Source organism: Staurois parvus, unplaced genomic scaffold (genome assembly GCF_062004578.1).
Source record: "Staurois parvus isolate SC_StPar_1 unplaced genomic scaffold, SC_StPar_1.0 ptg000061l, whole genome shotgun sequence".
NCBI lineage: Eukaryota > Metazoa > Chordata > Amphibia > Anura > Ranidae > Staurois > Staurois parvus.
In genome coordinates, this window is record NW_028317857.1 from 3,274,205 (window position 1) to 3,295,460 (window position 21,256).

A 21,256-nucleotide genomic window follows, 5' to 3' on the forward strand; every position below is an offset into this window, starting at 1 on the left:
GGAGAAGGAGAAGGATGAGAAGAAGGAGAAGGATGAGAAGAAGGATGAGAAGAAGGAGAAGGATGAGGAGAAGGAGAAGGATGAGAAGAAGGAGAAGGAGAAGGATGAGAAGAAGGAGAAGGAGAAGGATGAGAAGAAGGAAAAGGATGAGAAGAAGGAGAAGGAGAAGGATGAGAAGAAGGAGAAGGATGAGAAGAAGGATAAGGAGAAGGATGAGAAGAAGGAGAAGGAGAAGGATGAGAAGAAGGAGAAGGATGAGAAGAAGGAGAAGGATGAGAAGAAGGATGAGAAGAAGGAGAAGGATGAGGAGAAGGAGAAGGAGAAGGATGAGAAGAAGGAGAAGGATGAGAAGAAGGAGAAGAAGAAGGAGAAGGAGAAGGATGAGAAGCAGGATGAGAAGAAGGAGAAGGATGAGAAGAAGGAGAAGGAGAAGGATGAGAAGAAGGAGAAGGAGAAGGATGAGAAGAAGGAGAAGGAGAAGGAGAAGGATGAGAAGAAGGAGAAGGAGAAGGATGAGAAGAAGGAGAAGGAGAAGGATGAGAAGAAGGAGAAGGATGAGAAGAAGGAGAAAGAGAAGGATGAGAAGAAGGAGAAGGAGAAGGATGAGAAGAAGGAGAAGGATGAGAAGAAGGAGAAGGATGAGAAGAAGGATGAGAAGAAGGAGAAGGATGAGGAGAAGGAGAAGGAGAAGGATGAGAAGAAGGAGAAGGAGAAGGATGAGAAGAAGGAGAAGGATGAGAAGAAGGAGAAGGATGAGAAGAAGGAGAAGGAGAAGCAGAAGGAAAAGGATGAGAAGAAGGAGAAGGATGAGAAGATGGAGAAGGAGAAGGATGAGAAGAAGGAGAAGGAGAAGGATGAGAAGAAGGAGAAGGAGAAGGATAAGAAGAAGGAGAAGGAGAAGGATGAGGAGAAGGAGAAGGATGAGAAGAAGGAGAAGGATGAGAAGAAGGAGAAGGAGAAGGATGAGAAGAAGGAGAAGGATGAGAAGAAGGAGAAGGATGAGAAGAAGGAGAAGGAGAAGGATGAGAAGAAGGAGAAGGATGAGAAGAAGGAGAAGGATGAGAAGAAGGAGAAGGAGAAGCAGAAGGAGAAGGATGAGAAGAAGGAAAAGGAGAAGGATGAGAAGATGGAGAAGGAGAAGGATGAGAAGAAGGAGAAGGATGAGAAGAAGGAGAAGGATGAGAAGAAGGAGAAGGATGAGAAGAAGGATGAGAAGAAGGAGAAGGATGAGAAGAAGGAGAAGGAGAAGGATGAGAAGAAGGAGAAGGATGAGAAGAAGGAGAAGGATGAGAAGAAGGATGAGAAGAAGGAGAAAGATGAGAAGAAGGACAGTTCTGTGACAGTTTCTGTCTATTTCTGACAGTTCTGGGACATTCACTCCATACAGCGGTTTCAACCGCTGTATGGAGGGAATGTCATAGAACTGTCAGAAATAGACTATTAATGACAGTTCTGGGACTGTCCTTCCATACAGCGGTTGAAACATTGTATCTATTTGTTTCCATAAATGGATCCATTTATGGAAAAAATGGATGTCATTTATGGAAAAAAATAGATACAATGTTTCAACCGCTGTATGGAGTGAATGTCCCAGAACTGTCATAAATAGTCTATTTCTGACAGTTCTGGGACATTCACTCCATACAGCTGTTTCAACCGCTGTATGGAGGGAATGTCATGGAACTGTCAGAAATAGACTATTAATGACAGTTCTGGGACTGTCCTTCCATACAGCGGTTGAAACATTGTATCTATTTGTTTCCATAAATGGATCCATTTATGGAAACAAATAGATACAATGTTTCAACCGCTGTATGGAAGGACAGTCCCAGAACTGTCATTAATAGTCTATTTCTGACAGTTCTATGACATTCCCTCCATACAGCGGTTGAAACAGCTGTATGGAGTGAATGTCCCAGAACTGTCAGAAATAGACTATTTATGACAGTTCTGGGACATTCACTCCATACAGCGGTTGAAACATTGTATCTATTTTTTTCCATAAATGACATTCTGCAAATACACTTAGAGGAGCGCTGCAGATACACTTTTTGCCGGCTTGGAATTAATCTTATTCTCATCCTACTTCTTCTTCTTCATCCTCATCCTCATAAGAAGAAAAAGAAGAAGTAGGATGAAAATAAGAATAATTCCAAGCCGGCAAAAAGTGTATCTGCAGCGCTCCTCTAAGTGTATCTGCAGAATGTCATTTATGGAAAAAAATAGATACAATGTTTCAACCGCTGTATGGAGTGAATGTCCCAGAACTGTCATAAATAGTCTATTTCTGACAGTTCTGGGACATTCACTCCATACAGCTGTTTCAACCGCTGTATGGAGGGAATGTCATAGAACTGTCAGAAATAGACTATTAATGACAGTTCTGGGACATTCCTTCCATACAGCGGTTGAAACATTGTATCTATTTGTTTCCATAAATGGATCCATTTATGGAAACAAATAGATACAATGTTTCAACCGCTGTATGGAAGGACAGTCCCAGAACTGTCATTAATAGTCTATTTCTGACAGTTCCATGACATTCCCTCCATACAGCGGTTGAAACAGCTGTATGGAGTGAATGTCCCAGAACTGTCAGAAATAGTCTATTTCTGACAGTTCTGGGACATTCCCTCCATACAGCGGTTTCCGGCAAAAAGTGTATGTGCAGAGTTCCTCTATTCTGCAGATACACTTCTAAGTGTATCTGCAGAGCTCCTCTAAGTGTATCTGCAGAATAGAGGAACTCTGCACATACACTTTTTGCCGGCTTGGAATTCTTCTTCTTTTCATCCTATTTCTTCTTCTTCTTCATCCTCATCCTCAGAAGAAGAGGATGAGGATGAGGATGAAGAAGAAGAAGTAGGATGAAAAGAAGAATAATTCCAAGCCGGCAAAAAGTGTATGTGCAGAGTTCCTCTATTTCTGACAGTTCTCTGACAGCTTCTTCACATGTACAGCGGTTGAAACATCTGTATCCTAAATGGAAACTAATAGATACAATGTTTCAACCGCTAAACATGTGTTCCTTCTGTCAGAGAACTGTCAGAAATAGCGGAGCTCACTGCAGGGACACTTTTGCCGGCTGATCGGGAAATGTTCGATTCGCGCACCCGAAGTAGACAAAATTTCGGTTTCGACGCGAATCGAATATTTCCTGAAATTCGACTCGAATTCCGGTTCGCCTGGTTCGATTCGCTCATCTCTAATTATAATCATATATAAAATTTATTGTAGCCACTTACATATAAAAACGATAAGATCAGCAAGACAGCTGATATTTATATGTAAGTGGCTACAATAAATTTTATATATGATTATAATTCACATACTGATTCCTGGTCTGTTTGTGAGGTCCTGAGGAACAAGAGGATACCAATCTAAGGACACTCTGTACATATGTGGTTGATTACAAGCTGGAATTTGTTTGTTTTAGGGTAATTATGCACTTTATATATATAGTTTGCAGTGATATTTATAAATTTATTTATTTTTTTTTTCACATGAGTGCTGTGACACTGGAGTGTTTTTTTTGCATGATACACGTGTGGCACTTTAGTTCTGGGATTTAAAAGGTAATATACTATGTGGAGATTTTGTTTTTTGAGGTATTTGAAGAGCACCTGTGATTGATTTGCATCTTCTTCAGTGGAGTAGGAAGCGTCTTCCTATGAAGAAATTGATCTTTGTTTGGACACATTATTTGGACACTTTGCATATTGGGACTTTATTTTATTTTTGTTCTTTTATATATATTTGATATTTTTTATTTTTGGGTAATCTCTTTGGGTCTTGATTTTTTCACTATAATTGTGGGTTTTTGGGTTTAAGTCAATGAATATATGTTTTATTAGTACTTCAGGGGAAGGATATTGATATGACTTTAAGGGATTTCTGAGGATTTTATATATATATGTGTGCTGATTTATACTTATTCAATTTAATAGAGCAGTTGTTCGCTATAAATTTTATTTTTCTAAATATCCCTATAGCAAATCCAATAGTAAATATGTAACTGCACATATGAGCAAAGTCCATCATCCCAACTTACCACTTTTGTGCACCAACCACAATTTTGTCCAACTTGTATACATTCTCCACAAGATTTGGCATTTGCGTCTAAACAGTCTGTTCCGCCTACAGAAAAAATATTGTATTAGTTGCCCTGACATTCAGTCCAACCTAAAGCAGTCTCATACCAGTTTAAGGGACAAGCTTTCCAAAAAGTCTGCAAGCCTTTTATTGCCACCTTTCATATCAAATATCTGGTTGATCCTGCCGTTTCCCTATTTGCATGATGTAAACTGACCACAGCAAGCACAAGAACAGATTTGTGCTTCCATGGTCAATTTGTATTCATAGGCTTTCTGTACGGAGGTACAGGATGGAGTGCTAATGAACAGCATACCTGTATCTCCTGTAGTTTGTTTCCCCATCTGTGTGTGTGACATAGTCAAACACCCACCACCTGGGACTTGGGAATGACCATTGTAGTCATGTTCAAGTAATGAAAAATAAAAAAAAAGTGTAAAAAAAAGGACTGTATTTTTTTAAAAAGCAAGTGCTAATATAGAAGAGTGACAGCAAAAGACTAAGTGGTTCATTAAGTCTTCATAATCATATTTATATACAGTATATTTTTTTGTCTTCTTTTTTTAGTATAAATTTGTGTTTGTTCCAAGCATGTTTAAATCCACTTACTGTTGACTAACTCACTGCCTTTGCTGGAAGTCTATTCCAAGCAGCAACTACTTTTTTGGTACAATAATACTTGCTAAAGCTGCTTAAACACCTATTGAAACTTCAACTAATGTGTAGCCCTTCCTGTTAGACAATCTAATGTTCAGCTTCTGTCAAACAGGACTGCTGGAAAACCTTCCAACAGCAGAGTTCAAGCTATCAAAGTACAAGGTCCTGGTGGTGGGGATTCCTGCATCCACATTGCTTGAGTGGCCCACTGCCTGAATGAAAAAAATAACTAACCGCATGTAAGATTAGTTTTGAACTTTCCTCCTGCTAGTTTGAGGTTAGGTCCCCGTGTTCTTGATCTTGGCTTCATATTGAAAATACTACCCTCCTGGGGAAAGTAGGGACATAGACTCGCAAAGAGGGTGTTGTTTGCCTACAGGTCTCAGGATGGTCTTGGGTTTCCCAAACTTTGTTTTTTTTACCAGCTAGTTCAGTTAACACAATTATCTGTTGTTTATCGTAGAAGGGAAAAACCCAGTTGGGTTGCCATGGAACAGCAGGCCATTTGACCTTTCATTTTAGATTTTATGATGAGGAAACCTACTAGCCTCCAGTTATGGCTCAGATGCTGTCGCATTTGTTGGCATTCTGAGATATGCTGCAGGGTTATAGGAATTTAATCTCTGGGTTTACTATGCTGGCTCATTTGTTTAATAACCCTAACATCCCTCCAGGTTTGGATGCAAAGGTGTTTAAATGGTGGCTTGCAAAGGTGCTACAATGGGGAAAATAATTATTTGGTCCCCTGCAGATTTTGTAAGTTTGCACACTTACAAAGAAATTAAGGGTCTATAATATTTTTCATAAGTGTATTTTAAATGATCATAATATGAGACATAATATCAACCAAAAATCCAGAAAAAACACATGATACAAATGTTATGAATTGAGTTGCAGGTCAGTGAGTAACATACGTATTTGATCCCCTACCAACCAACAATAATTCTGGCTCACACGGACTGGCTATGTGCTCATCATACACAGATTAGTCCTGTCAAATTAAGAAGGTGCCCCTAATGACAACTTGTTATGTATATAATAGACACCTGTCCACAGAATCTTTCATCCATTCAAACCTCAGCACCATGGGCAAGACAAAAGAGCTGTCAAAGGACGTCAGGGACAAGATTGTAGACCTGCAGAAGGCTGGAATGAGCTACAAGACCATCAGCAAGGATCATGGTGAGAAGGAGACAACTGTTGGAGAAATTATTCACAAATGGAAGAAATACAAAATAACTTTTAATTGCCCTCGGTCTGGAGCTCCATGCAAGATTTCGCCTCATGGGGTAAGGATGATCATGAGAAAAGTGAGAGATCAGCCCAGAACTACTCAGGAGGAGCTTGTGAATAAACTCAAGGCAGTTGGGACCACAGTCACCAAACAAACCATTGTTAACACAATATGCCGCCGTGGATTGAAATCCTGCCACACCCGCAACATCCCCCTCCTCAAGAAGGCACATGTACAGGCCCATCTGAAGTTTGCCAATAAACATCTAAAGTGGTCAGATTAAATCAGAACGGAGTTCTTTGACTCACCGCGTTTGGAGGAAGAAAAATGCTGACTATGACCCTAAGAATGCCCTCCCTACAGCCAAGCACGGAGGTGGAAACTTTAGGTTTTGGGGCTGTTTCTCTTCTAAAGGTACAGGTCGACTTTGCCACATTAAGGGGCCAATGGACAGGGCCATGTATTGTAAAATCACTGTGGGGGGGGGCTTAGGAGACACTGTGAGAGGGAGGGGGGCTTAGGACACTCTGTTGGGGGGCTTAGGAGACATTGTTGGAGGGGGGCTTAGGAAACTCTGTGGGAGGGGGCTTAGGAGACATTTTGGGAGGGGGGACACAGAAGGCACTGTGGAGGGGGGCATAGGAGACACTGTGGGAGGGGGAACACAGGACACTCTGTGGGAGGGGGACACAGGAGACACTGTAGGAGAGGGCTTAGGAGACACTGTGGGAGAGGGGACACAGGAGACTCTGTGAGAGGGGGGCTTAGGAGACATTGTGGGAGGGGGCTTAGGAGTCTCTGTGGAAGGGGGGAGCTTAGGAGACTCTGTGGGAGGGGGGGACAGAGTAAACTACAGTAGGGGGTGTCACGATCGCACGATTGCCGCCACCAACATGCGACAATTGCACGACCGCGACCAACAATAATACGTCACGCCCGCAGCGTCAGACCCCAGACCTTCTCACCAAACTCGTGACCGAAGGACCGGCCAATCTAAAACCGCAGTGTGACGTGCGTAACAAGGCCACACCCAGCTGCACCCTGCACAGCGATTGTCCAGCTAATGGGCTACAATCGGTGCCTGCAGCCTGAATGCGCTTGTTACTGGGTCTGGTTAATTACGCAACTAACCCTCTACTGCCACCACCACTTTTGTCGGAGACTGGGAAACTCCCGTTATCAAATATACACTATAATGATTGAAATATTGATCTATATAACACGGTCCGCAGGCCTGTTATACAGAGATTATAACAAACAATAGCGTCTCTTCAAAGGCAGGAATTCGTGAATTGCAAGTAAGCGCTTAAAAACAGTTTAACACTTTCAGAAAGAAAGATTTATTACTAAAAGAGTCAAACAGGTGCAATAAAATATTTACAAAGAGATGTCACTAAGATTTATATATATATGTATATAAAGATACAGCAAAGGGATAATAGAAAGGAGTTAAAGGGTTAAGTTACTTGCCAATACGCCTTGGCTTGTTAGCAGATCCAAGTTGCAGAGCAGGAAGGGTCTTTGATCTCCTCCGTTACGATGTTAAGATCAGGAGATGTGCTTAGCTTAGCCTTAGGCTTGCCAGCCTGTCTTTTTTAAAATCCCCCTGCAAGGGGGGGTGGCTCTGAGATTGGCCAATACCCTGTTTTGGGCGGGATGTCGGCGGACTCTAAATTAAAACCAACAGCTTCATAATCCATGATATGAAACATAGGTGACAGCTGACCTGAGGAATGTTCAATTAACTTCTGTCACCTGGCTGGTAGGTTTTATGAGGTTCCGACTTCTTTCAAGTCCGGGAAAAGCTGCCTTATCTGTTTTATGATGGGTGAGCCTACACAGTTCTGGGGTCAGTGCTTCCCAATGCTCTGATGAACACTGGCCTTATCAGGACTTAGGTGAGGAAGGGTACACTTTCGCAGACTGCTCGGCACCGGACTAAGGATGCCTTAACCTGCGGTTGACCCCCCTAACCAGCACACACCAGCTGTCACTGTGCCTCTCAGGAAGGGAGGAGGTAGGGAATGAAGGACCGAGGAATACCTCCAATAGAAAAGGGGAACTCCGCGTCCAACTCTGATGAGCCAGTTTGCTACAGGGGGATTTTGATGAGAAAAGGACAGGGGATACTTTGGGGGATGGGGAGTCAGAGGACACTTTATGGGGGGCAGAGAACACTGCTATGGGGCAACTACACAGTGGAGGGGGGGTGACCTGAAGGGGGGCAGAGGACACTGGTTTGGGGGTACAGGACACTACTGGGGGGAAGGAGGCAGGGAATACGGTGGGGGGGATGTGGTGTGAAGGGGGGCAAAGGACACAGAATTGGAGATACAAGACACTACTGTGGGGTGGAGGAGGAAGAGGACACAACATTGGAGGGGCGATGAAAAGGGGGCAGAGGACACTGTATTGGGAGGTATAGATAGGACACTACAGTGGGGGGTGATGTAAAGGGGGACAGAGGACACTACTGTGGGGGGTGATGTTTTATTTAAAGGGCATCACCTAGAAAACCCCCCAGGGGATCTTTGCTTTACTCCATGTTGTCCAGATAGACCTCAACCTCTGAAAGGTTGCCTACCCCTGCTCCAGACTGTACGTATTAAGTTTCTGAAGTCTCTTCTGATACGTTTTATCCCTCAGACCTTTCACCATTTAAGTTACCCACCTCTGGATTTTTTCTATCTTATCAATATCTTTTTGTAAGTGAGGTCTCCAGAACTGGACACGGTATTCTAAATGAGGTCTAACTAAATAACTATATAAGGGAATCAGGACCTCCTTCATCCTTTTTAGTGACCCCTAATATATTCCCTACATAACATGTACTTATTTACTATGTGTCTTAAGAGTTGTGTGCTCACATATATTTTATTTACTTTGTTAAAAATTTTCATAAAAGGTTATTATAATTGTATTTTTTTGCTTTTTCCATTTAGCTTTATTACTCTCACAAAGGGGTTAGCATTGAACATAGCATTGAGCAGGTGAGAGATCAACAGTCTATTAGTCCTCCTGTTTTCTCCCCTATCCTCCACTGAAGTTAATGAAGCATGGTTTGTGCTTGATTAGCTGCTTCCCCAGACGCAGCATTTGAGGAATGATAGCTCAGAAACCAGAAATGAGCATTGCTAAGCTTTTACAGCTTCATTGACAGCAGAGATGATTGGGGAACAAATGTTCCATGATCTTCTCCTGCTCACCATCCTGAAATTACTTGACCTGGCCCCTGGGTGAGAACCCAAGAACCACGAAAGGGAAGGGGGTCTGGTTGAGAGCACCATACTACCTACATTGTAAAAGTGATTGGGTCACTCGACATCCACCCGGATCATTTTTACATGACAGTCAGGAGATGTTTTTAAACCCTTCACACTATATATATCTAGAGAGGCAACGTGGTGAATGAAAAATAACAGCAATAGAATTCCTCCTTGAGCTGACAATTGCTGCCATTCGATAAAAAGCAATCTAACAAAAAATATTCAAATGAGTGACTAGAATTTTATGGAAAGAAAAACATTTATCTGACATTAGAACATTTCCAAGGAACGCAAGGCAAAGCACCAAATATGTTTTTAAAAGAAATCTACACAAAAAGATCATACTCACTTTTTTGGGCATTGCTGCATAAAAGTGAACCAAGACACAGTCCCATGAAAATTAGTTTATACACCATCTGCAAAGAGACAGAATGCTTTCATTAGTGGCTTAAATTGCTGATATGTCTCAAACTATCCATTGTGGCATTGGCACAGTAAAGGCTTCTTTCTAGCAACTTGACCATGCAGCTCATTTTTATTCAAGTATTGTTGTATTGTCCTCCTTGAATCAACCACACCATCTTTTTCCAGAGCAGCCTGTATTTCTCCTGAGGTTAGCTATGGGTTTTTCTTTGTATCCTGAACAATTCTTCTGGCTGTTGTGGCTGCAATCTTTCTTGGTCTACCTGACCTTGGCTTAGTATCAAGAGATCCCCAAATTTTCCACTTCTTAATAAGTGATTGAACAGTACTGACTGACATAAAGAGAAAACAGGTGGCGCACACACCTAGTGCATTATCCAAGGTTTATTGTAAAGAGTAAAAAATAATAAAAACATACTCACAAACGAAGCATGTATCTAAAAAGCATAGAAAAATGACGATGGCCACAACGGCAGGCAAAGTGTCCTCACTGTCAGTGCGGTCAAATCTGACGCGTTTCGGGGACGAATCCCTTTCCTCAGAGCTAATGACCAACCTCTGATGCAGATGTGTAATGGATGAAAAGTGGGAGCCTTGCTGGTGATGCACTAGGTGTGTGCGCCACCTGTTTTCTCTCTATCCAGTGGCTGATTTCCCCGTCTGAGGAGGGCTGCACCCCTGAAGCATTTCCTTTGGTTTTCGCTGTCCTGATACCCTTGGCTTCCCTTTTGGCTGTGCATATCCTGAGGCGCTGGAGAGTACATACGATATCCAGTACTGACTGACATATTCAAGGCTTTGGATATCTTTTTATATCCTTTCCATCTTTATAAAGTTTAATTACATTGTTACGCAGGTCTTTTGACATAATTTTTCTACTCCCCATGGCTCAATATCTGCTCCCAATGGCTCAATATCTAGCCTGTTCAGTGCATCCACGTAAGAGCTAACAAACTCCTTGACTATTTATACACTGACACTAATTGCAATTTAAAAAGCCACAGATCTGGGAAATTAACCTTTAATTGCCATTTTAACCTGTTTGTATCTGTACCAAAGCAAACATTCCAGGGGATGGAAACCTTTCATCAGGGCCATTTGAGTGATATCTGTTATCATCATGATTTAAAAAGGAGCCAACTATATGATAATAAATGGCTTCATCTGATCATTATCCTTAAATAAAAGACATTTTTTAGGCATGATCAGTCATATTTTAAATTTCAATGCCAAAATTTCACAATTTCTGCCAGGGTATGCAAAAGTCACCATCCGGTACCCCTTCATGTAATTCCTTCACAACCATTGAGCCCCCACAAAATATCCTCATCCCCATCACAAACATGTTTACCCCCTTTTCATATACCACAAATATTCTCAAAATTTTCATCTATCAAGTCCACATACGTTTCTGACCAAACTCAACCAAAGTCCCCACATTTCAAAATAACTTAAAATTTAATTTTCAAAATTAAATAAAACAGAATATTTGTGTGAATGCCAGTATTTTGGAATAAGCCCTTTAGCTGCATTTAGTAAATGAGGTATTAGTGATCTCTTATATTGTGCTACTGAGGTGTTATTTTTTTTTTTTTTTGCACAAAGTAATTGTTTTTTTATCATTGCTCTGTTTCCTTCTCTGCTCAATAGACCCTTCACTGAAACTCTGTTATTGCCACCCTGCAGATACCTTCCATTCACTGCCCTTTTTATCTTATTGCAGATGTTTATATAGCACTGACAATTTACACACCTCTTTACATACTGTACATTCACATCAGTTCCTGCCCTCAAGGAGCTTACAATCAAAGGTCTCTATCTCACATGCATACATACAAATGCTAGGGCCAATGAACCTACCAGCATTTTTTTGGAGTGTGGGAAGAAACCAGCATACCCTGAAGAAACACACACAAGCAGAGGAAGATCATGCAAACAATCAGATAATGTCCTGGTTGGGATTCAGATCGAGGACCCCAATGTAGCAAGACAGATGTGCTAACCACTAATCCACCATGGTACCCACTGCCTTGTCATTTTGTTTGCCCACTGGTGCAGGGAATCACAGCTTTGTATGAATGTCAAGTCATGCTAATGAAGCATACACAGAACTAATCCTCTTACCCACCCCTGTGTGACAGCATTTGGTTCCTGTTGTGGAAATTTTAAAGTCCTGTTGTCCTTAGGGAAAAGAAGCATGTGAATGCAATTGCATGCGAAACATATCAACATCAAGTTCTTTGAAGAGAATATTTCTTTTTTATTCCGAGTTCAGTCTGTTTTTATACATTCTTGATAAATAGATGACTCATTGCCCAAGAAGAAATACGGTGGCCAGCAAAGAATCTAGTGTCTCTGATGAGTCTAAAGTTACACTATCAGAATTTTATTCAACATTTTTCATTGTAAGAATGTTGTAGGAACATTTGTTCATTTTTCTGATCATCAGTGGGGTCAAATTGACATTTGTTTTCAGCCACAGTGACAAGAAAAGGAGCAGGATGGAAAATGTTTCTCAAATGTACGAATTTCTAACAGTGTATGTGGTTTTTGTTCAGTAAAATTCATTCATGCCAAAATCAAATGTTAAACGCAAACAAAATCTTTGGAATGACATTCAAATGTTCTGAGAATCTTCATATGAATTTTTCGCAGAATTTTTGTATTAATTTCCATTCGTAATTCCACTAGTGTATACCCAGCTTATCTCTCAAATAAATACAATTTGTCAATAAATATTTACAGGAGACTGGTTGAAGACATTAGGAAAAGATAGAACTAGCTATAGGTGTATGTACTGAAAAACACTGTTTTCAATTGTTCTAATTATGTTAAGGGAGCTCTTAGCAAAACACTAGACCCAAGGTTGTTAATATACAGTAAACCAATAGCCTTATCTTGCTATCTGTCCAAACCTTCCAAACAAAGAGGCAAGAGGGTAATTGAATTTCAAGAATTCATTTCTACTACAGTCTGGCAATTACTCCCAGTGCTGCACTGAAGTTGGAAGGGGCATTCGCTCTCATCACCATACACAAGCTCTAGGTGGGGATGGGCACTTAAGTCAACATATCGCTATCCACTTCCCAGACAAAGCACATATTAAAGAGGAACTGAGCCCTGGAAGCTATGTCCAAAAACAGTTAAGGCTCATTTACACTAGCAGTGCCACTGAATATTGCTCTTCAGAGGACATTTGACAGGCAATGAGGCGGCATTATGTTGCCTTCTCACTGCCTGTTTTAATCCCTAAAAACCCACAACGCCATGCTGCAGTTGTGTACATTGCACACAATTGCTATGTAGCCCCATTCAGTTGTGGGTCGTGTTCGACGGGTGATACTGCCCGCCAAGCACAACAATGGGGTTAGATTGCAGTGCAAAGCATTGCAGCCATGGCATATGAGGACCCCCACCTGCTACCTTTGCAGCTTTAGAAAATGTGGTTGGGAGTCAGAAAAAATGTAGCTCAGTCTGGAATTGCGGTCGCTAGTGATTGAGAGTTCTAGTTGGAAGGGTGGTTTGGTGTATGTCCACTCTCAACAGTGGGTCTCTATTCTTTGTTTTATTAAACTTTCCTAGGGACGGGGCCTGGACCATGGAATAGACAAGACCTTTCATTTGTATAGTGACCCCCTTCCAAACCTATGGGCTGGAACAATATGCTGTGCTTAAAGAACTGGTGGAGGGTATTTAGTGTTGTGCACCTCAGAATGCTCTGCAATCTGGTGCTGGGACTGATAAGAATAGACCTACGTCACTGGCTGAGGAGGAGACACGATATTTCTGGTGCAGGGCCTGGCAGGATGGCTTAACCTATTGCTTTCTGCGGGTGGTAACTCACACTCATTATTACTATTGAAGTAGGGCAGGTGACACGTACAGTGTGGTTCCCCATGTTGGTGCCCCCCACAACAACAAGTTTACTAAGGAAAAGCAGAACAGCAGTTGATACACTTAAAGCACAATCAAAATATTAGTCAGGACTGCAATAGCGAGATACATATATATATCATACTATATAGTATGATAATAGTAGCTGACTAGTTGAAGGGAGCAGATCCTACATACATTTTCCTGTTGTCTTCAACCAGTCTCCTGAAAACACTGCTTGATGTAAAAAATTAGATGAACTAAGTTGAAACTGAATGTTGTTTGTCTGAGACTCTAGATACTTTGCTGGCCATTTGTCTCTTCTTGGCCAATGAGTGTATCATTTTTCAAGAATCTACAAGAATGTACAGACTGAACATGGAATAAACAGAAATATTCCCTTCTCTGTTCATATTGTTACTGTTATATATTTCCCATGCAATTGCAATCAAAGGCTTCTTTTCCCTGACAGGACAACACATTTTGACAACAAAACATACAGTAAATGCTGTCACATAGGGGATGTAGAAAAAGAACTTCTGTGTATGCTCCAGTGGAGTGTCTTATCATTTATACAGAGCTGTGACTTCCTGCACCAGTGGGCAAACAGAATGACAAGGCAGTAGGCTGCACGGTGGCTTAGTGGTTAGCACATCTGTCTTTCTGCATCGGTGGGGCCTCAGTCTAAATCCCAACCAGGACATTATCTTCTTGGAGTTTGCACTTTTTTCTGTTTCCGTGGGTTTCTGCAAGGTATACTGGTTTCCTCCTACAATCCAAAAAAATGCTGGTAGGTTAAGTATTTTTATGTATGCATGTAATATACAGACATTAGATTTAATGCTCACTGAGAGATGAAACTGATGTGAATGTACAATATATAAAGAGGTGTGTAAATTGTCAGTGCTCTATAAATATATGTAATAATTAAAAAAAGAATGCAGTGACTGGAAGGTATCAGCAGGGTAGCAGTAACAGAGTTTAATTGAAGAGTCTATTGAGGAGGGAAGGAAAAGAAGCCATTATGATAAAACAATACATTGTGAAAATAATAATGCATAATAAAGCTTTGATCATTAAACTCCAAAAGAAGAATTCCATGCCCTATCCACACCAATGCATATGCAGCAATGCAGGTTACAGTGGGCATTTGTATATATGTTGTATATGCTTTGTTTGCATATCCTTTTGTTGCCTGTGGGCCCTCAATGTGCATTCAAGCATCAGAAAATGCACTTGATTTCAAAGCTGCACCTAATGCAAAGTTGCAGGTGGATCATGTCCCTGCCTATTTAGCAGCATAGCACATTCCTAACTAATTATTAATGAGATCTAGGGTGAGGAAGCTGAACTGTCAACAAAATGTGATTGGGTTTATAACATTATATTAGTGCATTGCTTTATTATAAAGTAAATTGTGTTGAAATGCTGTTTTTCTATGGTGTCCCTTATTTCCTATGATTCCAATGAAAAAAGAAGCTCTATGGTATGCCTTTTGTGGTTGCTCCAGTACTTTTCTATTGTTTGAAAAAATAGAACAGAAATGTTTACGGTTTTATTTTTAGACATGTAAAATGTTTTTTAAGTTTCTAAGCTTTGCCATAAGTTACAGGAGATCTCTGACTTTGAAACTCAGAATTCTGACTTTGAAACTCAGAATTTTGCTGAATACATTTTGGATGGCTTCAAGTTTTATTCTCAGAATTCTGACTTTTAATCTCAGAATTCTGAATTTTAATCTCAGAGATGTATTTAATAAATTTAGGATGGCCCCTGGGCTCTTCCGTAATAAGTAACTGAATAATGAAATAACTAAATAATGAAATATATTTCATGCCTTGGCCACTCTAACCGGAGTCTCACTGATAATTTCCTGACTTGTTTCATTGTTTTGAACAGTAATTGTGGTGTTATTACACAAGTCTGGTTGTTCTGACCCGAGAGTGGCATTAGAGGAAGAACTCAATCTAGTGGTGTCAGTGTAATTGGCCCAGAGGAGTGTTTGGTATAGAGGCAAAGGCCAGGCCATATATGGAAACATTGTTGTTCAGAAATCCAGGCTTCAGCTTCCACTCCTTAGAGACACATTGCTTCTGTTCTAGACAGTGTTAGGCTTAGTTCACATTACTGCGTGCGGCAATGCACGCAAAAACATGCAGATAAATGTACTGCTCTTTAGCAGATACACAGGGGTAATAGTATATACATCTAATTTACAAACTGGTATTATCAGCAAAGGGCTTGATAGGAGTCCTGGTGAAATTATGCACAAATACCTGGGTATATATATTTATTAATAGAGATACCTCCAGATGAATGTCACTGCAAAGTTCAATCACAGGGGCCCCTGAAGATGAGCATGATGTGGCATCTGTCTTTGTGTCAATGACCTGAAGAGAAGATCAGCACTGATGGGGAAATCCTCCAACTGTTTTCCAACCAGCCTGGAATGTAGCTTCTCACACAAAGAAAATGTGGTGTGGCACTGGAACTCTGCGCTTTAGTCTCTCCCAAGTAGTTTCTAATCTGACTTGTAACTGCACCTCTGACTACTAGAAGTGGCTAGCAAATGACTAACCTGACTCAAGACTATGCTGGTTATGAAGCCCTAAGCTAAAACTAGCTATAGAAATCCCAGACCAGAAGCGAAAGAGTTAACTAAAGTAAAAGGTGCTGCATATACACTCTATTGCAATAAACAGGCTCAACTACTAATATACTGGAAGGTGACCACTACTTACATACAGTAGCTGACCTAGCTATCTGCCACTGTGCATATGAGATAATAACAATAGGACAGAGACCTGCCTGTCACTAGGATTAAGATCAAAAAGCTATGGGCAGCTACAGTTAAACAGCAGGAACATAGGAACAATGACCTAATAATCTCTGCTTTGAATTGGATAAAATACAGTATTGCAGTGATGCAGTTCTTGTATGTGGTCATGTGGTGCTGTCAGGGATCTGGGTATGACCAGAGATGTGTGGACTGACACAGGGAAACCCAGGCTTCAACTATGGTGTAAAACAATATAATTTATTAAAGACTATACAGTACATCCAAACACACAGTGCAAAAACCAAACCTCCAACAGATCACAATATGTGCGGGAACACAAGCGTAGTCAGGCAGGCCGGGTCGGTAACTATCGGGCAAACAAGGTACAAAGGAGCAAGCAGGAGAGTGGTCAGGAATAGCCGGGGTCGGTGCAGGCAGAGTTCTAGCAGAGTCAAGATCAGACAGGAATATCAGGCAGGATGCAGGTACAGGGGCTCATGGGAACAAACACCAAGGCACTGATTGCAGGCCTGGTCCTGCTTAAATACACCTCCTGCAATCAGCCTCAGGTGATGGCTTGACTGCAGGAGTGAGATTCTGGCTGCTGAGAGCACCCGCTGGCCAGCACTGGTACTGCAGCCCACAAGGAAGGTGAGCCCCAGCACCACCTGTGGTGAGTCCATTCCTGACAGGTGCCATCTCCTCTCTCTCTCTCTCCACTTCCTCCTTCTGGGGTTTTTAAGTCATCCCCCAGAGACAGGAAGTGCTAATACATAGTTGTAATAACACTGTGATATTAGCAGCTAACAGTAGAGGGCAGCAGATCCCTACACATGGAATGTAAATAGATGCATACAAAAGAAAAGTTGGTTATACCATGCAAGGGGATAGTGGGCTGTGCTAGAGAACTGACTAAATTTTTCTAGCAAGTTCAAAGCCACATTGCAATGAAAAAAAAATGTATGGAAAGGAAAAAATCACAAGTAAGTATTCACAATACTAACACATGTGGGACTGACAGAACACCCTAAAATCAAATGTCCATGGAAATACTTGCACATTGAATACTCACGTTTCTAGAACCACTGGTTGCTGCACATACTGCACATATATTGTTTGTCTTTTAAAGGCACCACATTTTTTAGATTATGGGCAGGCCCCATAGGATATGAATTACTTCCATTATTATAATGTTGTATTGTGTTAGTCATGTTTCTAAAATTTATTTCTCTGAAATAAATTGTTTATGTGGGCCCTCACATTACAGAGGTTATAAACCCTTACATACAGTATAACCAGTGACGTGACTGGCATCAGGAGAGACATAAGTTGTACCTGTTTATCTGCAGTCTTATATTCTCTACAGCTGTTCAAAGTGCAGAATTTTTACAGCTTGTTTGAAAGCAGGGGGCGGGGAGCTGAAGTTACACTCAGTGAGATCTAAGAGCTGATTGGAGAGAAAGGCAACCCCCCCATTTACATAATTTTATGGAGCTGAGGCTGTCAATCACAGGCTGTGTGCTGGAGCTCCCTCCCCTGTTACCTTTTAACTTCTTTGTTTAAGGAAAATTTGTCAGAAGTGATTCATGTTGATGGCAGAGGAACAAGGCAGCAGAGAGAAATGACACTTAGTGCTCTGGACTGAGAGAAGTACACACTATAGAGGGATATCCTTTTTTCATATTTAATGTCAGAGGTTTACAACCACTTTAAAAGAGAAGTGTGGGAATCGTAAAAAAAAAAAACATACATACTTGCCTACCTGTTGCAGTATTGGTCCTATAGTGCAATCTCTCACTTCCTCTAAGCCTGAGAACTGAGTGATTACGTAACCGCTGAGTGCTCAGTTCTTGGTCTGCTCTGAGCAGAGAGCAGTGACAGTCAGTCACCGCTCCTTTCTCTGCGCCTTCAGTGCTCACTGGAGCGCCAGGCTAAGGATGGGGTCAGAGCGTCTGACACAGGCTCTCAGTGGTGTGCCAAGAGGCTGAGCCAGCAGCCTGTAAGGCATCTGGGTGAATCTCGACATTATTGTTGGGATCCCTCCAGAGTCTGGAGTGGCTCTGTGATGTCAACCAACAGCTGTGGGTCTCAGGAGTGCACAAGCAAGTAAAAGAGCTTTGGCCATACTTCTCTTTTAAACAGTTATTGGTATACAGTATGTTGTTAATCCAAAAGACCAAATCTGTGGCAAATTGGATTGATGTATGGATAGTTTGATACCTTTCAGCAATTTAAGCCACTAATGAAAGCATTCTGTTCCCTTACAGATGGCATATAAACTAATCTTCGTGGGACTGTGTCTTGGTTCAATTTTATACAGCAATGCTCAGAAAAGTGAGTGACTTTTTTTGTGTAGAATTCTTTCAAAAACTTGTGGCGCTTTGCCTCGACTTCTGAGTATATGTAAGCCCTCATCTTGTAATTTAAAACAAACCATTCAGTTTAAAAATGAAAGGCAAAACATTTGTGTATAAGTGTACAAAATTATTATAATCACCTTTATTCCCCTTTTTTGTAAATCATCACATACCCTCTGTTCTCAGCTGCATAAAGAGGCCAAGGCAGAAAAACAGCAACACACTGATCTTCCCAGTGAATAACTGTGCAGAGGAGGTGTGTCAGCAAACATTTTTGATTATTGGAGGAGACCTGGCTGAGTTCCAGCACAGCTAGAGAACTGACCATGCTGTGCTCTCCTGTCTAGTGTAGTCAGTTTTTAATATGAAAGCAGAGTGAATGCCAGGAACACCAGGGATTTCACACAAAGGAAGCATCACAAACAAGCAGTGGTAAATGATTTGTCTCAACCCTCTAACTCCTATATCAGCAAGGCAACATGTTCTGTTAAAAGACAACAGACTTACTGGCCAGATCACCAGGTTAAAATAAAAAAAGGAAAGCCTAAAAAAGAAAATTAATTCAACCATCACATCTTACTACTGATCAGCTGCAATATAATAAATGTTTGCTTTTGAGTTTAATACGGCTTTAAAAAAAGTGGCTTTGGGAAAGCTTTTGCCTTAAAATGACATGAGACCGCTTTAGCTCAGACTAATAATGCCAGGTTAACAAATATAATTTTTTTTATAGGTGGAAAGGAATGTTTAAAAGTAAATGCCAAATCTTGTGGACAATGTATACAAGCTGGACCAAAATGTGGGTGGTGCACAAAATTGGTAAGTTGGGACGATGAACTGGTTGTGGTATCCAAAGGGCATTTATACAGTAATTGTGAAACTCTATATTTACTATTGGATTTGTTAAAGGGATATTGTAGCTAACAACTGCTCTATTAAACTGACACTAAAGTCAAGAAATATATACTATGTATACTATGAATTATGTATTTTAACTTGTTTTTGCTTGCTGCTGTAACCCAGCATCCTGTTAGAGGTTGGGCATAAAAAATGGCAAGTGGCAGTATACAAGAAATATACTTTGGGGGCATAGGAGGGAGTGCATACTGTACATTTCAGTGTAATCAGCGTGTGTTGTACAGTGTTGTCCCATTGGTGCCTGGCAATAATATGAGACAGTCTAAAGCAGGGGTCTCCAAACTTTCTAAACAAAGGGCCAGTTTACTGTGCTTTGGACTTTAGGGGGGCCGTGCTGTGGCCAGTGGGACTAATAAATGCCCCATCATTGGTTTTAGTGGAAGGAATAGTGCTCATTTGTTGGTATTAGTGGAAGAAATAGTACCCCATCATTGGTATTTACTGGAGGAATATTGCCCAATTGCTGATGTGAGCGGGAGGAATAATACCCCAATATCAAGAGTAATAATGCCCTGTGGGCCAAATAAAGGCAAGTAAAGGGCCACATCCAGACCGCAGGCCATAGTTTGGAGACCACTGGTCTAGAGGATGTAATGTACAGCACATCTATTAAAATTGACATTGTCAGTGGGTTGACAAAATTTAAAAAGTCACTAATCTTTTTGGTGTAACCTATTAACAGTTGGCTATAATCTTGCATCTCTGTTTTTTTTAAAGCAGTCCATTATGTCTTTCAATAACGGAAGTGCTGTAATCCATTTTACATATTAAAGCTGAATGATATTTAGGCTACGTTCACACTAGCGTTGTGTGCAGGCGGCAAAGAGGTGTTTGGGAAGCGTTTTTACCGCTTCCCAAACGCCTCGGACAATTCTGCACATTGCAGCACATGGTGCTGTTCTAACGGGAGCGTTAGCGTCGCGGCAAAACGGACGCCTCTGGTTAAGTCAGGAGGCGTTGAAGCCTCCTATTCTAGTCTATGGTGCCGCTCCACAAACGCCCGGCGTTTGCGGCGCGGTTGCGGAGCGGTAACACCATTTAAACTTCATTATAGGCGTTTGTGGGGCGTTTTTAACGCTCAGCAAATGCCTAGCAACCGCCGCTAAACCGCGCATGCCGGACCGACTCTTGCCAAACGCTATAGGGGCGTTTGGCAAGCGTTGGTAAAACAGTCAAGTGTGAACGAGCCCTAACTAAAATTATTATACTAATATGTAGTTACTATATAGCCTATTCTGCTGTCAACTAACAATGGAATCTTCTACTCTTCCTACCAGTCCATCCCCCACATTTACTACCTTTTGTACCGCTAGCCCCTCCCTCCTAGATTGTAAGCTCCGAGGAGCAGGACCTTCCTATCCCTCTTGTATTGAACTGTATAATTGCTGTATTGTCTCCCATTATATTGTACAGCGCTGAGCAAACTGTTGGCGCTATATAAATCCTGTATAATAATAAGTAAAAGTGAATCCCTGGGGTATACACTGTATATAGTAACTCAGAGTATATAAACTGTAACATTGAGTCTCCATTCACACTTATGCAGCTTGTAATGTGACATTGGGCATTAAAGTTGCATGACAATTTCACAGCCCATTCTTTTCAATGGCATCCACACAAATCGGTGTTACTTTTAGTTGCAGCGACTATTGTCTGC

General features: G+C 41.2%; 1 protein-coding gene across 1 annotated transcript in view; it reads right to left on the reverse strand.

Annotated features, from left to right (window-relative positions):
* Positions 1 to 9,671, reverse strand: part of LOC149469733 (integrin beta-1-A-like) — a 50,727-nt gene extending 41,056 nt beyond the window's left edge. Inside the window, exons 1-2 of the mRNA XM_089668692.1 lie at positions 9,599 to 9,671; positions 4,052 to 4,137 (exon numbers count right to left, since the gene is read on the reverse strand). Coding sequence (XP_089524818.1) covers positions 4,052 to 4,137; positions 9,599 to 9,665 — 153 coding nt within the window. The 5' untranslated portion in view covers positions 9,666 to 9,671. The remainder of the gene's footprint in view (positions 1 to 4,051; positions 4,138 to 9,598) is intronic.
* Positions 9,672 to 21,256: the final 11,585 nt, after the last annotated feature.